Source organism: Macaca nemestrina, chromosome 14 (assembly GCF_043159975.1).
Source record: "Macaca nemestrina isolate mMacNem1 chromosome 14, mMacNem.hap1, whole genome shotgun sequence".
NCBI classification, from domain to species: domain Eukaryota; kingdom Metazoa; phylum Chordata; class Mammalia; order Primates; family Cercopithecidae; genus Macaca; species Macaca nemestrina.
Genome location: NC_092138.1, coordinates 7505784 through 7522615, shown reverse-complemented (window position 1 = coordinate 7522615; position 16832 = coordinate 7505784). Strand labels below are relative to the sequence as shown.

The following is a 16832-nucleotide window of genomic DNA, read 5'->3' as shown; positions in this document are numbered from 1 at the left end:
TGTTCTAGATTTAACTCCTCACGATGTATCACATGCAGGGTGAAGCTTGACTGGCACTAGGGAGGATTTTGAGGTAAGGAAGCATTTTTTTGGTTCAGTCCAAGCCCTCATTGACTTTCCACCATCCTCAGGTGGGGGTGGGCATATCTGTCTCCCGACCTCATGCACACACATGTGTGCACACACATGCACACACATACACACCCTTCTTATGAAGTGTGGGGCTGCCTGTGCTCTTCTCTTTTCTTCATCTCACCATGACTTATCCTCTTCTCTATTCAGAGTTCCCACTTGAGAGGGTCCAGTTGCCCTGGGCACCCCTCCACACTCCCCACTTATGACTTCAGTTAGTTACAGTGGCTTTGGTATACTGTCATTCCCTTTCACCAGTGAGGAATTCTGGTGCTATGGTGCCCAGGTCACACAAAGCTGGGCTGAGTCACCAGCCTTCCTGATTCTCACCTCTGTGCCCTTGGGTTCCCTGCTCTCTGGCCCAGGGGAACCACCTCCATGGGGTTCCATTCCTTTCCAGCCCTCCTTGTCCTTTGTTCATTGGCAATGATGTTAACAAATTATATAGGGGAATATTTGTTCATCTAATTTATTGGTAAAAAGGCTGGAACAAGCTTGTCCAACCCATGGCCCACCAGCCACATGTGGTCCAGGATAGCTATGAATGTGGCCCAACTAAAATTTGTAAGCTTTCTTAAAACATTGTGAGATTTCTTTCCCTTGTTTTTTGTAGTTCATCAGCTATCATTAGTATTAGTATATTTTACATGTGGCCCAAGACAATCCTTCTTTTACCAGTGTGGCCCAGGCAAGCCAAAAGTTTGGATACCACTGGGCTAGAGCAACAGAAGGGGCACATCAGATTTGTGTCCACAACAGCTAACACAGTGGTTTCCAGGCAGGGGTAAGTTACCCTTACGGAACACTTGGCAATATCTGGAGATGATGTTTGGCTGTCATGATTGGGGAATGGGGTGGGGAGAGGCCAGGGATGCTGCTTAACAGTCTGTACTGGACAAGACAGTCCCCGACCCTACACACATAACAGAGAAGGATCCAGTCCAAATGTCAGGAGTGCCAAGGTTGAGTAACCCCGAGCAAATATGATGAATGGTGCCAGATGGAAATGGGTGGAACCATCATAAGGAGTGGGAGCAGGATAAAGGCAACTGTCTTAATCTGTAAATCGAGGGTGGGGGATGTGTTTTGACCACATGCTTTTAAGGGAAGCTTTTCATTGTCCAGAAGCCCAGCGGGGATCCTGGATGACTGGGGCCACCCACAGCTGCATTTGTGGACAGCTGGACACAGGCTCAGGAGATCTTGGCAGCATCACTGGGGTCGGTGCACTTTTAAGAGGGGCTTGGGTGATGTGAAATTGTTTGGACAAAATAAGCAGGACAGTGAGAGGTCTTGGAATAATGTCAAGGCAGGAAGAATGCTTTGCCTTGGAGTGACTGCCAAGAGCGAGCATTTGCAGGTTGTTTGGGGAAAGCAGAACTGGCTGTATTCTGTTTGTCCTGTGGGCAGGAGGAAGATGGGAAATGGAGGAGGAGAGATGGGGAAGGAGAGATGGGGAATCAGATAAGAAAGTGTTTTCCGGCTGGGCGCCGTGGCTCACGCCTGGAATCCCAGCACTTTGGGAGGCCAAGGTGGGCGGATCACAAGGTCAGGAGATCGAGACCATCCTGGCTAACACAGTGAAACCCCGTCTCTACTAAAAATACAAAAAATTAGCCAGGCGAGGTGGTGGCGCCTGTAGTCCCAGCTACTCGGAAGGCTGAGGCAGGAGAATGGCGTGAACCCAGGAGGCGGAGCTTGCAGTGAGCTGAGATCCGGCCACTGCACTCCAGCCTGGGCGACAGAGCGAGACTCTGTCTCAAAAAAAAAAAAAAAGAAAGAAAGAAAGAAAGTGTTTTCCAACAGAAGCATCAGGCACACATTGGAGTGAGTTCCCTTCCCTGAAGAGGCCAGGAGCTCATGCAGGAACCAAGCTCCATCTGAGGCAGCCACAGGGCGGGGGCATCTAGAAGATTAGTTTCTGGGGCTCTCTGACTCTGGCCCTGTTAGCCTCCATCTGGACACACAGCAATTGCATGTTTAGCATTTTTGTTACAAAAGCAACATACAGTTGACCCTTGAACATTACAGGTTTGAACTGTGTGGGTTCACTTATATGCCGATTGTTTTTTCAGTAAAAATATTGGAAAAATTTTTGAAGGTTTTTGACAATTTAAAAAATCTTGCAGTTTAACTCCATAGCCCAGAAATATAAAAACTGTTAAGAAAAAGTTAAGTGTATATTGAATGCACAAAATATATGTAGTCTATTTTTTCATCTACTACCATAACATATATACAAATCTATTATTAAAATTAAAATCTATCAAACCTTACACACAAACACTTATAGACCATATATGGTGACATTCACAGTCAAGGAAAAGGTAAATGAATATAAAGATGCAGTATTAAATCATAACTGCATAAAATTAACTGCAGTACACACTGTACTGCTGTAATCATTTCATAGCCACTTCCTGTTGCTATTGTGATCTCGAGAGTTGCAAGTGCCTGCTTAAATCACTGTATGGTGCTCATCATCTCTGCGTGAGCAGTTCATCTCTCCAGTAAATTGCATATTGCAGTAAAAAGTGATCTTTAATAAGTGATCTCTTGCAGTTCTCAAGTATTTTTCATCACGTCTAGTGCAATACTGTACAACTTGAATAACGCCATGGGTCCCCTATGAAGGGTCACAGTGAGGCTGGAAGTGCTCCCAAGAAATCATGACATTATAAGAAAAAGCTGAATTGCTTGATGAGGCTTGCAGATGGAGGACTATAGCCACAGTTGCCTGCCATTCCAGACAGATGAGTCGTCTTGTAAACAGATGACAATAAATGTATGGCACTGATATACAGTACAGTATTGTAAATATATATCCTATTCCTTATGATTTTCTTAATGACATTTTTTTCTCTAGCTTACCTCACTATAAGAATATCGTATATGATACATATAACATGCAAAATATGTGTTAATCAATTATTTATGCTACAGGTAAGCCTTCTGGTCAACAGTAGACTATTAGTTAAGTTTTGGGGGAGTCAAAAGTTATACAGGAATTTTTACTACATGGGGGGGTGGTCAGCATCCCCACATTGTTCAAGGGTCAGTTGTATATTCCTTGTGGAAACCCTAAAAAGCAAAGAGCAGCATGTTTCCACTGAGCAGGGTTTTGCCAGCCTCTGGTTAAACCCTGAAGCCTGAGCAAGGCAGTGAAATCTCCAGACCTTTGGTGCTCACATTTTAGGGCAAGGGCAGTTTTGTGTTATTGCTACAAAGGTAATAGATGCTTTTGAGAAGTTAACTATGTGTGGGGGTGGCCGAGGTAGGCCGAAGCAGCACCTGAGACTGGATCATCATGATGCAGCTCTTTGAGTACAGGCCTGAGAAGGAGGAAGCCAAGCAGGAGGCAAGAGAGACCTCCACCCGGAGGCAGAAGCACAGTGTGGTGGAGATAGTGAGCAAGGTGAGGCTGCAGGTCTCGGGCCTGTTCAAGGAGAGCCTTGTGGAAGAGGGATGAAGATTTGCGATGTGATGGAGAGGTCCCTTGGGAGCCTCACTCCACCTTCAGGGGTAGGGAATGGTCAGCAAGGAAAGGAAGGACCAGGTGAGACTTCCATCACCTGAGAGATGGTGGTGGCTTTCATAAGGACAGCATCAGGGGCTATAGGGACACACGATGGCTTGGGAATAAATTTTAAAGAAAAGCTACTGAGAGGACCCTGGAGACCAGCTCATCTAACCTGCTTCGAGATTCTCCATCCCTGTGACTGCATCAGGTGGAGCTCAGCTCCTGCGCAAGCTCATGGCTTCCCTGCATCAGTGTGAGTGGCCGATGCTTCTGGTAGAAAGCATGTTCCTTTCTGACTTGGTGAGAGGGGAGACTCCTGAAAGCCGCTAGGGTCTCATCCTCAGCAACTGTGGTGCTCGGTGTCACTTCCTCAATTAGGAGACACTGAGGAAGGAATAGGTTTGCTGAGGGAGTGACATGAGGAGTCAAAAGCCTCATCTGGAGTACGTGGAGGTCAACTTGTCTGCTACACATCCAAGGGGGGATGTCAGATAAGCAGATATGCAGATCAGGAGCTCAGTGAAGAGAAACAAATACCCGTTAACCAACAAATATTTTTGATGAGTTCTCCTGCACCGGGAGCTGTGCCAGGCATGGTGATATGGCAGTGAACAAGGTCATCCTATTCTCGCCTCCAGAGCTGGCCGTCTGGTGGGAAGAATAAGACAATACTCAAACTCAACAGTGAATCATGATTTAGAGGACTGCTGCCTTATGGAGATATGCTGCGGAGAAAAATTAGGCAGGGAAGGGAGGTATGCGGCCCAGGACATTACAAAAGATTATTTCATGTCAAAAAACACCTTTCTACTACTAAGTGCACATTTAACTTGTGTCACAAAAAAGGTCTTAAAAGAGCAAGGGATTTGCAGTGTTTTCAGCTCACCTGACACCTGAAAACCCTCCTTGCTGAACCGCTACCTGCCCAGGTGTGCATTGACGTGCCAGACCCAGCAGGCTGAGGGGTACAGGTGGAGTTAAGGAGGAGCTAAGGGGCCTGGTTTGTTTCGCAGTTTTGTGCTTTGGAATGAAGTAGTTTCACATGTGGAAAAAAAATAACTGGGAATGTTGAATTAAGAAAAACTGGGGAGCAAGTTCTAAACACTATTGAGAAGAAGATGATCCCTGGGAATGCTAAAGAGAATTTGAGCGGTGGGCTGTTCCTGCAGTCAGAGTTAAGCATTGTGAGTTGGCAGAAGCATCAGGCGGGAAGGGCTGAGTCTGTGTGTGCAGGAGGAATGCGTACAAGGGGAAGTCGCAGGCTCTGTCCCTGTCTCAGTTGGTGGGAGTGGCAGAGATGCCACAGCTGTGGACAAGACTATGGCTGGGTGAAAAGTGAGACTCTCTGGATTTGCCATACTGACTGAGAGCTGATATCTGAAAAGTGGAGCTGAGAAGAGCAGCCTGGGCCACTGTGGGCAGTGGCTGGAATGGAGATGGCCAACTCCTGCCAAGGTGGCCTGAGAAAGAGGAGGTTGGAGACCAGGACAAGGCCCCGGGTGGGTGCCGGTGGGTGCCAGTCCTGAGAAGGTAGGCACAGGAACACCATGGACACTGTTTATTCCCCCAATTAAGTAGCCCAAAAATGTGCCATAAGCTGTCCTTGCAGTGAAGCAGTGATTCTGCCCAAACCATCACCACCAACACACCCGGGTCAACTCCAGCACAGGAAGTCACATGGCCAGAAAAGGGCCATCAGCCACATCGGTGCTGACACAGTGTAGCACATTCTTCTGCCGCCTGCTTGGGAATGTACCTGCAATGCACCATCAGAGCCACACAGTGTCCCTGGCATGTTCCTGGAGGCTGCTCTGGGTCTGCAGATGCTCCCCAAGACCTGGCCACAGCCTGTCTCACTTCCTTTCCATTCACTTCTATATGGGATTCATGCCGAAGTGCCAGCACCCATGTAATGATTAGTGACAAGCCAATGAATTTTTAAAATAGTAGCTATGTTAAGATTTATATAAGTTGGCCGGGCGCGGTGGCTCACGCCTGTAATCCCAGCACTTTGGGAGGCCGAGACGGGCGGATCACAAGGTCAGGAGATCGAGACCATCCTGGCTAACACTGTGAAACCCCGTCTCTACTAAAAATGCAAAAACTTAGCCGGGCGAGGCGGCGGGCTCCTGTAGTCCCAGCTACTCGGGAGGCTGAGGCAGGAGAATGGCGTGAACCCGGGAGGCGGAGCTTGCAGTGAGCCGAGATCGCGCCACTGCACTCCAGCCTGGGCGACTAAGCGAGACTCTGTCTCAAAAAAAAAAAAAAAAAAAAAAAAAAAAAAAAAAAAAAAAGATTTATATAAGTTAAAAAGTATTTGCTCACATTTTATTTAAAATTTTGTTCCTACAAAATTACTCTCAGTTGGAGCTGATGGTGCAGTCTGCTGTTCTGCAACTACATAAAAAGTAACCTGGGCCCTGCAGAGGGGACACAAGCATCAGGGCCAGGTACACAGCAGCAGGGGTATTTGAGCTGGGTCTGCAAGGATGACCTAGATGGCCAGGAGGAAGAGCTGTGTGCGTCAGCAGAAAGCACATGTGGTGAGGACAAGAAGGGGAAGCCACAGCATCCCAGTGCTGTCCAGTGTGGTCTGTGGACTGGGCATGTTGGAAGAGGCAGGGAGGGCTGATGTGTGCTTTGAGGGAGGACCAGGCAGCTGGAGAGGGAGGCATCAGGAAGCTGGAGGACAGAAGGTGAGGGGTGAAGGGCAGCAGTGGAAAGGACAGGGTTAAGCCAGGCAGGGGTCATGGATACGGGCAGTAAGGAGCATGTACCAGGGGCGCTTGGAAAATGAACCTTAGAGAATGCAAGGCCTGTGGAGGACTCCTGGGTTCCTGGCTGGGGCACTGCCTGGGCAGGGAAGGCAGAGAGGATGGAGAGCCTGGTCTCAGATGATGTGAGAACCTGGCATCCGCATCATCAGGATTGCAGGAACAGCAGCGTCCCAGTCCCTGGGTGTATCAGAGCCCCCAGGCCACGTGGAAGTGTGAGACCTGCTGGGCTGCAGGGGAAACAATGGATATGGGGTTGGAGGCCTGAGAAGACCCACTGCAGGAAAAGGGAGGAGCACGGGAAAGGCAGGCTGGGGGCAGTGACTGACCTTCAACCAAAGCATTGTAGAAAGGGGAAAGCAGTCGAAAGAGAAGTATTTCTTCCAAGAGACTCGTCAGCACACTGTGTTTCCAGAGGCGTCTTTCTGTTAACAGCATTCTTAGACTCCAAAGTAATGTAGATATACTTTAAAAAACAAAAACACCTTGCTAAGAGATAAATTGTAGAAACTTGTTGGGCAAAGAAGTCATTGATAGTCAACTGCTGTGAGAGGCAAGCCAGGAAATGATGATGAATACCCTCAAATTATAAGAAAACCCATGCCTCATTAGGGGCTCGCCCAGGAGTACTGACTTGAGGATACCATCTGGGGAGAACTCTGTTGCGTGTGTCAGGCTGACGCTCTTACTTTTTGTAGCCCCTCATAGGATAGTGCATGTTGAGAAGAAGCCACTTCACATCATCGTGGTGCAGGGTCTGTGGTGTGGTGTGCTTCATGTGTGTGTTTTGTGTGTGTAGTGTGTACTATGGTGTGTGTGGCATGCATGTAGTTTGTGTGTGGTGTGTGTGCAGTGTGTGTGATGTGTATAGTGTGCATGTAGTGGTGTGGTGTGGTTTGTGTGTGTTTTCTATGTGTAGTGTGTATGTAGTGTTTTGTGTGTTGCATGTAGTGTGTTGTGTGTAGTGTGTATGTAGTTTGTATGTGGTGTGTGTGCAGTGTGTAGTGTGTGTAGTGTGTTACATGTGAAATGTGTGTGTAGTGTGTTGTGTGCAGTATGTGTGTAGTTTGTGTGTGGCATGTGTGCAGTGTGTGTGAGATATGTGTAATGTGTTGTGTGTGTAGTGTGTATGTAGTTTGTGTGTGGTATGTGTGCAGTGTGTGCTTTGTGTGTGTAGTGTGTATGTAGTTTGTGGTATGTGTGCAGTGTATGGTGTGTGTAGTATGTAGTTTGTGTGTGTGTGGGGTGTGTGATGTGTGTAGTGTGCATGTAGTTGTGTGGTATGTTTTGTGTGTGTTTTGTATGTGTAGTGTGTAGTGTAGCATGTGTTGTGTATATTATGGTGTGTGTGGTGTGTATGTAGTTTGTGATATGTGTGTAGTATGTGTGATGTGTGTAGTGTGTAGTGTGTGGTGTGCATGTAGTTTGTGTGTGTTGTGTGTGGTGTGTATGTAATTTGTGTGTGTTGTGTGTGCAGTGTGTGATGTGTGTGGTGTATGTGATATGTGTATTGTGCATGTAATGGTGTGTGTTTTGTGTATGCTTTGTGTGTGTAGTGTGTATGTAGTGTAGTGTGTGATGTGTGTAGTGTGTTTTGTGTGTATGGTGTGTGTGCAGTTTGTGTGTTTGGTGTGTGTGATGCGTATAGTGTGCGTGTAGGGCATGGTGTGTGTGTAGTGCAGGTGTGGTATGTGTTCGTAGTGTGTGTGGCGTGCATGTGGTATGCATGTGGTATGGGGGGGTGTGTGTGTGTGTGTGTGGACCATGAGGGGCATGCACTTTGTTCCCTGGATGAATGGATGGAGTCATCTAGATAATTTTCCATTCATGACAAGCCCCTTTTGGTTAAAATGTGCCTTGTTGGATACTTTTGGGACTGGCAATATGTATCCTTCTCATTTACAACTATGATTGAGAGGAAATACTCTCCATGTTTAATATGCATTGGCTGCCTTTCTTTTGCTTCTGAAATGTATTTATTTGCTGCAAGCAGTGTCTCTCCTATGTCAGATGTCCTCGTGGCCTGGGAACAGGCACTATCTCTTTAACACGAGCCCTGCAGATGGGAAGTGGAGTTGCCCAGGAAGTGGTCTGGAGAAGTGGGGAGAGGACAGCCTATGGGCCCCAGGCCTCGGGAGCTGGGAGGGTGTCACTCTTCATGTCTCAGGCAGTGGCTTGTTGCTGTCATAGCCCTGGGCTGAAGGTGGGAAGGCCTTGTGGTGACCACAAGTCACAGTTCCGTGTGGGCCCTCAACGTGGCCTCACTTCACCTCTGGGGCTCAGCACCAGCGTGTGACTGACTGCTCCAGGCAGAGTCTGGCAGCCCAGGTGGGTGAGGCGGTAGTAGCGTCCTCCTTGGACGCTGTGATGAGGGGCAGGGCTTCTCTAACATTGTCTGGACTCAGCAGGAGCAGGTGGTTTGTGCTCATGTAGACTCTTCCTCCTGTGTGCGCGCTGGGACCCTTAGGGTCAGCCCGAAAGTCCTGTTTTGCAATAGCCCTTCTGTTTGCTTCTCTTTGTGGCATGTTTATTTTTAGAATTCTTTGTCCTTCCTCACCCCGCCGACAAAAAATAATTATTTAATTTGGTCACTTCCATCAAATACTCTGATTTTAGCTTAGTTAGAAGGCATGCTGGAAACTGTAATGATGTGAACAGAAAGACAACTGTGTGTTGGGAGGGCCAAAGAGGGAAGTGTCTGCTCAGAGCTGGAAGGGTTTGTCTCCGCTTTGAAAGAGTTTGAGTGGTTTTAGCAAATGTTCCCTGCCACGTGGGTTCCTCACCAAAGTTCTCTGTCTCTGTCTTGCCCAGGTGGACACCTGCGTAGGTGTGTGCCCTCCGGCCTCTGAAGCATGGCCAGCAGCGGCATGGCTGACAACGCCAACCACCTGCCCTTCTTTTTCGGCAACATCACCCGGGAGGAGGCAGAAGATTACCTGGTCCAGGGGGGCATGAGCGATGGGCTCTATTTGCTGCGCCAGAGCCGCAACTACCTGGGCGGCTTCGCCCTGTCCGTGGCGCACGGGAGGAAGGCACACCACTACACCATCGAGCGGGAGCTGAACGGCACCTACGCCATCGCCGGCGGCAGGACCCACGCCAGCCCCGCCGACCTCTGCCACTACCACTCGCAGGAGTCTGATGGCCTGGTCTGCCTCCTCAAGAAGCCCTTCAACCGGCCGCAGGGGGTGCAGCCCAAGACTGGGCCCTTTGAGGACTTGAAGGAAAACCTCATCAGGGAATATGTGAAGCAGACATGGAACCTGCAGGTGCGCCACAGCTGGTCCCGCTCCCTGGACCCAGGGGGCCCTGTGACCCCACACAGACTTCCTGGCTATATGCAACACCTATGCCTATGTACCCTGTGTGCCCCAATAACACACCCACCTCCTGAAGCATCAACTTTGGCCAAAAAGTGCCTCTCTCTAATACGAGTCTTTCCCCTTTCACAGCCACAGCTGAGAGGGTGGGCCCCTTTGTGCCAGCAATGTGAGTTTCTCCACCACAGGGAACCACCGTTACCCAGTGCATGGAGGGCCTTTTCAGAGAGGCATTGATAGGTGTTGATTGGTTTCTATTTATCTGACAAGGTCCTACTAGACACACTGATAGGCACTTGATTTTATGGCTTCCTAATATCTCTTGCAGAACTTTCTGTGTCAACACTCATGAAGCTGCATCACCTGTTCTTTGGCTATCTGGTGTCACCTGCTATGCACCATAATTTATTTAATTAGTACCTATTGATGAACACATTTGCTGTTTATGAATAAACGCTGCTAACAACATTGCTTTAGACCTATCGTAGACTATGCTCATATGCAATGTCTGCAGGATAAACTTTGAAAGGGTTGGGATTGCCACAGCAAAGGATATGTATGGTTTTTTTTATTTTATTTTTTATTTTTTGAGACAGAGTCTTGCTCTGTCACCCAGGCTGGAGTGCAGTGGCATGATCTCAGCTCAATGCAACCTCTGCCTCCCAGGTTCAAGCGATTCTCCTGCCTCAGCCTCTCAAGTAGCTGGGATTACAGGCATGTGCCACCACACCTGGCTAATTTTTGTATTTTTAGTAGAGATGGAGTTTCACCATGCTGGCCAGGCTGGTCTCGAACTCCTGACCTCAAGTGATCCACCCACCTTGGCCTCCCAAAATGCTGGCATTACAAGTGTGAACCACCGTGCCCAGCCATATTCTTTTTATTTATACACTTGAAAGTACTTAAGTAATGTGTGAAGATCTTTCCGGTTTTATTTACCGAATGAATGAGTGAATAAGGTTTGATCCTGTTTTACCATGCCAGGACTCGAGACAGACTGGAAATGCCTTCTGCATCATTTTCATTTTTCCTCGGTGTGGTTTACTCTGCTCTGCTCTCCACGTGGCAGGGTCAGGCTCTGGAGCAGGCCATCATCAGCCAGAAGCCTCAGCTGGAGAAGCTGATCGCCACCACAGCCCATGAAAAAATGCCTTGGTTCCATGGAAAAATCTCTCGAGAAGAGTCTGAGCAAATTGTCCTGATAGGATCAAAGACGAACGGAAAGTTCCTGTGAGTATTGTGCCTTCCCCCTCACCTCCTGCCACCAGGCCTGTGGGGACAGTTGGGAATAATTCAGCTTCCCTGTGACTGGCCTCACATGACCCTGGGAAGAGGCCATACATTGTCGTTTGACAACATGCATGCTGGCCTGTCCTAAAGACATTTCTAACTAAAGCTATCACCTGTGACCCAGTGTTTATTTTGCCCAGTCTAACTCTAAAATGAACACTCTTTTTGGGCACCGAGGGACATAACGTTTAAAGAAAATGTGATTCAGCCCCATATTCTCCTTTTAATGGCAAATTATAGGATGCATAGCAAATTCTGTGGTTATCCAACTGAAATTAAAATACTGCAGTTTTTTTCACTCAAACTACCCCCTTGATCTCAGACTTTACTTCTATTTTTACATGAAACAAGATGTTAACACGAAAGATGTTCAGGAAAGTTTCCTGGGAGTAGCGTCCATGAGTGGTGAGTGCGGGTTTGTGGGCTTCAGCCTTAGGCCCACAATCATTAGAGGGTCTGTCTGAATCCTGGGTTCTGTTTGTTATCCTCAGTGGTTCAATGTAAATCTAAATTGTAGAAGGTTCTGAGATACAGGCCAACGTGGTCAGTCAGTTGTCCAGAGAAGGTAAAGAACTGTCTTTGGGAGATGTCAACCTTGTTCCTTCGAGGGTGCCTGGTCAAGGTGGTTCAGCGGGGTGGTTGTCTCTGGGGGAAATGATCCCCTGGTCACCTCTCAGTGTCCTAACAGAGGTGCTTACCTTGGAAGCATAACCAGAACCAGCGATGCAGCCTCATGGTTTGGCAATTGGCGAATCCCCAGCTGACTTTGTAAACTTTTCCTGGATTTAGAAGTGTTTTCTCTGCATGTCCATCTAGTCAAAGGAATTTCCTCAGACTTGACTGTCATACCTTGTATTTCAAAAATGATCTTAGCTGAGTGCAGTGGCACGCACCTGTAGTCCCAGCTACTCCTGGCAAGAGGATCACTTGATCCTCACTGTGATCTCACTATGGTTTGAGGCTGGTTTGAGACCAGCCTGGGCAACATAGTGAGACCCTGTCTCAAAAGAAGGAAAAAAGAAGAGAAAAGAAATTGACCACAATACTACTTAAAAAAAAAAGAAGAAGGAAGAGTGGCCCAGGTTGCTACACGGTGGTGCCTACAGCCATGGTCTCTATTGGGATGCAGCCCCACGCAGCAGCAGAACGCTGTGGGGAGGGAAGATATTGCCCCTCACTGGAGGCACCTATGGCTGTTTTTGCTGAGGTTTGGCCTCTTACCATCTTCTCAGCAATAATTTCCACCATGAATGTCATGGAGCCATGCACATAGCATCTTGGCATGTGAAGTCAGCCCAAAATAGCATAATCCGCATGATGAGGTTGGCCAGCTTCCTGCTGGTTAAGAAGCCTGCTCATAGCCTCTTCAGCCACGAAGCCATTTCTTTATTCAGAGTTGTCTGTTCCTGAAAACAGTAGTTGCACCCTTCATGGCCATGACTTCTGCTCTCTCCTTCCTTTCCAGGGGATGTGTATAAAACCCATGCAGAAGGCTGGGAGGTAAAGCTCTTATTTGCCGAACATAGCTTGTTCCCTATCTGCCCTGTGCAGACTGACATCTCATGTGTCCTCACAGCACATGCACCTGACACTGGGGCTTATGGTTTACGCAAGAGAGTCTCAAACTTGCTGTGCTTCCTATTCAGCTGGAGTCAGAGCTAACCAGGCATGGGCCTGTGGGAAAGGAGTCTGGGCTTCTGCATTTTCACCAAGCGCCCCCTCCTTAGCTGTCCTCTTCTCCTGGGTTCCTGTTCTACCTTATATTGCAGTTGCCCAGTTATCACCCCATAATCGCCAACCTCCCAGATAATAGCTTCCAAGGCTTTCTCCCTTGTGTTGTCCACAGCTCAGTCCCCCACCTTCCTGTGCTCCCTTCACACCTGCAGGGCTCACCTGTCGACTGGCGGTGCATAGCACCCCATGCCCAGGCCTGGCATCAGGCAGGGTATTAGTGAGAGCGAAGAGTAGAGCTAAACCTGAGCAGCAAGACCTAGCTTCAGAACCCATGTCCCCATGATGGTTGAAGAACCTTAGGCCAAGGGGAACTTTCCCCAGGCTCTGCTCCTCTGGGTCTGTGACCGTCTTGAGGATTCAGTGAAAACGCACACCATGTACACAGCACAGTACATGTGGTCATCACCGGTGTAGCTTTTCTTCTCTCTTCAATGCTCTTTCTCCATCATGAGGACCAGGAAAGTCTCCTTGTCAGGGTATCTTACGGTGTTTTTAACAGAGAAAATGTGAGGAAATATCCTGGAAGGCTTTACCACCTGGCAATTTCACCTCGTGGCAACCTTTCATCTCCTACAGAACCTGGCTGGGGTTCTTAGCTATTGCCGAGTGTGTAAACCTTCCTTGTTGCAGTGTAGGGGGTGTGTTATCCTGTGAGTGTTTGAATATGGTTGTGTATGCTTGTGGAGAGCATGGAGAATTTACCACTGTACTGAATACAGTCCAAATCTACCATGCTTCCAGCATGAGGCAGAGTGTGCATCCCTGAATGCAATGTCTCCCAAGTCCAGGTTGCCTAGATGTTGGTCCAGATTCTTTAATCTTTGGAAGTGTTTCTTTGTGTGTTTCTTTCATGGGAAATAGAGCTAAAAGCCTCCAGCGAACTCTTGTGAACCATCACCAGATGCTGTGGCTGCCCTTTCGGTGTGAGTGCGTCAGCTCCTGATCCACTGCGGGAGTCTGTCCTTTACTCCCCTGTGGGGTCAGGCCAACGCTGCAGGAAGTCCCAGACCTGGTTTTGAATCATCCAAATCTGCCCTACTTGCAGACAGTTTTATAAAAGTCTATTATTTGCAACGAATAGCCACAGCACAAGGTCTTTGGAGTGAGAACTAGATTCCAGTCACTGCTGGATGTCCTCACTGAGCCAGCGGCTGTTTTTTTCCCACCGTTCTTCTTGGGCCCTCATTTAGATTCTCCCAAAGCATGTGCCCATGTCTACTTTCCAACCATCATGTCAGCTAATCCATCCATGGACCAACGTTACTGGAGTCTGTAGTTGCTTGAAGCACTAAGTGCCAGGCACCATTCTGGACTTTGGGAAGGGAGAAGTCAATCAGCAAGCCCCTGCCCTCGTGGAGCCTGCATTTCAGTGGGAGAAAGGACACTGAACAATGGGAAAGACTGCATTTAAGTAAGGGTGTAGAGCGTACTGGGGTCGGGATGCTGGGGCTTGTTTCTGCTGCGTGGAGAGGATGGGCCTTGCTGTGAGGGAGGCCACTGAGAAGAGGCCTGAAGGCAGCGAGGAAACATCCCTGCCCAGGGAGTGGCAAATTCAAATGCCCTGTGGAAGGAGTGTGCCTGGGGACCTGGGCACCCACAGAGGCCAGTGTCACTGGCACAGAGTGAATGGAGAAGGGTGGAGTTGGGGGCCAGGTTGCAGAGCACTCACGGCACTGGGAGGACCCTGCTTTGGGCGAGTTGGGGGGCTGTCTTTAGGAAGCAAAGGGCCAGGGTCAGCTGACATTTGGTGGTCTCTGCCTGTCTACACCGGTTTGCTGTAGGGATGTGTGCGTGTTCATATACTTGCAAACCAAATGTGTTGATTTCTTCATCGTGATTTCAGGGCCTTCACTTTCTCATGCCTGAGCATCAGTCAGTTTGTCTCCGTTCTGATCTCCTGTCCATCCCACCCACTGTGCTTTGACCTGGGTCCTGTACAGGCCTGTGGGCTGGCCCTTAGGAGGTGTTCAATGAATGCCTGTCGCCTAAATCAATGAATTGTTTGGACCCATTCTCCATCTCCCTGCTCGTTTTTGCTTTCCAGTTCCTGACATGTAGTAATACCACTGCAGTTCTGTGTGGGGACAGCCCCACACCTGTCTGTGTTGGGGAAGGAATGGGGATTCTTGCACCTTTCTACCTCCTCTTAAATCATTACTGATGGACAGATGCGGGGACACAGCAATAGATATAGAAATATAAAAACATGACACTGTGCACTCCATGGTTTGTAAGATTTGCTTTCTCTGGGTAGGAGGCCATGTGGACTGTTAACAACATATCGTTCGGGTTGCCTGGCCCCAAATGCTGGCTCCACCTTATCACCAGCTATGGGACCTTGAGCAACTTACTCAGTGATCTGTCTCCTTCATTTCTTTGTCTGTAAAATAGCTTTATTGTCTGTAAAATAGCTTTAATGTCATCTCTGACTCTCAGAGTCATTCAGGGTTATAGAGTATCATAAACTGAAGGCCCTCTGCATGGTGCTTGGCACTGAATGAAGCAACTTCATCCCCCTCCCGCTACAGTGACCTGGAGTACACTTGGATGCATCAGTAACATACACTGAATGTCAGGTCCTCCATGCAAACTCTTCCCGTCCCTGCATCACAGGTGTACCGTGGCCTCTGCAGGTAAGTCATTCTTCTGCAGGTGGGAAAACCAGGCAGGTCTCCCTTATCCTTCCCTTCTATTCTTCAGTCTGCCGTAGGTGTTTGTTTCCACTCTGTGGCTGTGAATATATACAGTGAGAGTCACTGTCTGGCCATAAAAGGATTCACACTAAGCTTTTGCTTTTATGAAGTGACAGACTTAAATAAAGAATAATTATTTCTGCCAGGCACGGTGGCTCACGCCTGTAATCCCAGCACTTTGGGAGGCGGAGGCGGGCGATCACACGGTCAAGATATTGAGACCATCCTGACTAACATGGTGAAACGCCGTCTCTACTAACAATACAAGAATTAGCTGGATGTAGTGACACGTGCCTATAGTCCCAGCTACTCAGGAGGCTGAGGCAGGAGAAGTGCTTGAACCCAGGAGGCGGAGGTTGCAGTGAGCCGAGATCACACCACTGCACTCCAGCCTGGGTAACAGAGCAAGACTCTATCTCAAAAAAAAAAAAAATTATTATTTCACAGAGGGGGTTGGAAGTTTATTTTTGCATTGCAAGCCATAAACTAACAGGATTTTACTAGTTTGGTGGATAATACGGGTAAACAAAATCCCAGCAATTACTCTTCACACTTCCATCGTGAGTACCAATATGCGGTCTCCACCATTCAGATGCCAGCATTTCAGCCTGAGAATCGCTTTATGTGGAAAGCGGCATTAGTAAGAATTGGACTAAAAGGTGAAAAAAACAAAAGAATTCCTGAAACACATGCACCCTCCATGGCCATCGCAAAATGCCTTTGCTCCAACAGACCTTGAAAACACTGAGGGTAAGGCAACATATTTCGGAGAGCTAGATCAGATTATAAATCCTCGGTAATGCAGTTCAAAATGCAGATGATAGAAGCAGATTACGTCTGGGAGATGCCGTCCAACTCGGCTCCCAGTTTTCTCTCCTCAGGAACTATACGTGAAATCCACTTACAGTGACAGAACACCTGAGCCAGAGGGCATTTACCACTTACGGGGGCGAAATTTCTTGTTTTTCAAAGAAGAACTCAGCTGTGGAGGAGCTTGTCCAAGGCTGGAAGGCAAAACCAGGTCCCTGATGTTGTCTGCGGCTAAGCAGAAACAGCAGCCAGCGACCAAATCCATCTCCAGAGACTCCACAACCATGGGCCCCTCCCCATTCCCCGTGCAAGGTGCAGCACCTGGGGACGTCTGTGTGAAATCTCAGAACAGACAGAGGTGTCCATCAGCTTTCCCCTCTCTTGTGTCCTGTCCACAGAGCTCACCCACACCTTTCAGGAGTGACTCTGAGACGGTAGTTACAGGGCCTTTGCACATGTGCTTGAAGAATCACGAATATAGACAGAGGCTGTTCGTGGAGGGGTTGGGCAGTACGGGCCAGTGGTTGTCCATCGCAGTCGCCTGTGGCGTTTCTGGAGG

At 48.4% G+C, this 16832-nt stretch overlaps 1 protein-coding gene across 7 annotated transcripts in view; it reads left to right on the top strand.

Moving 5' to 3' along the window:
* LOC105498823 (spleen associated tyrosine kinase) overlaps nucleotides 1-16832 on the top strand; it is a 127822-nt gene that overhangs the window by 32631 nt on the left and 78359 nt on the right. For all 7 annotated transcript variants that reach the window (XM_071077563.1, XM_071077560.1, XM_071077562.1 and 4 more), the window contains exons 2-3: nucleotides 9238-9695; nucleotides 10816-10976. In XM_071077563.1, coding sequence (XP_070933664.1) covers nucleotides 9279-9695; nucleotides 10816-10976 — 578 coding nt within the window. In that variant the 5' untranslated portion in view covers nucleotides 9238-9278. The remainder of the gene's footprint in view (nucleotides 1-9237; nucleotides 9696-10815; nucleotides 10977-16832) is intronic.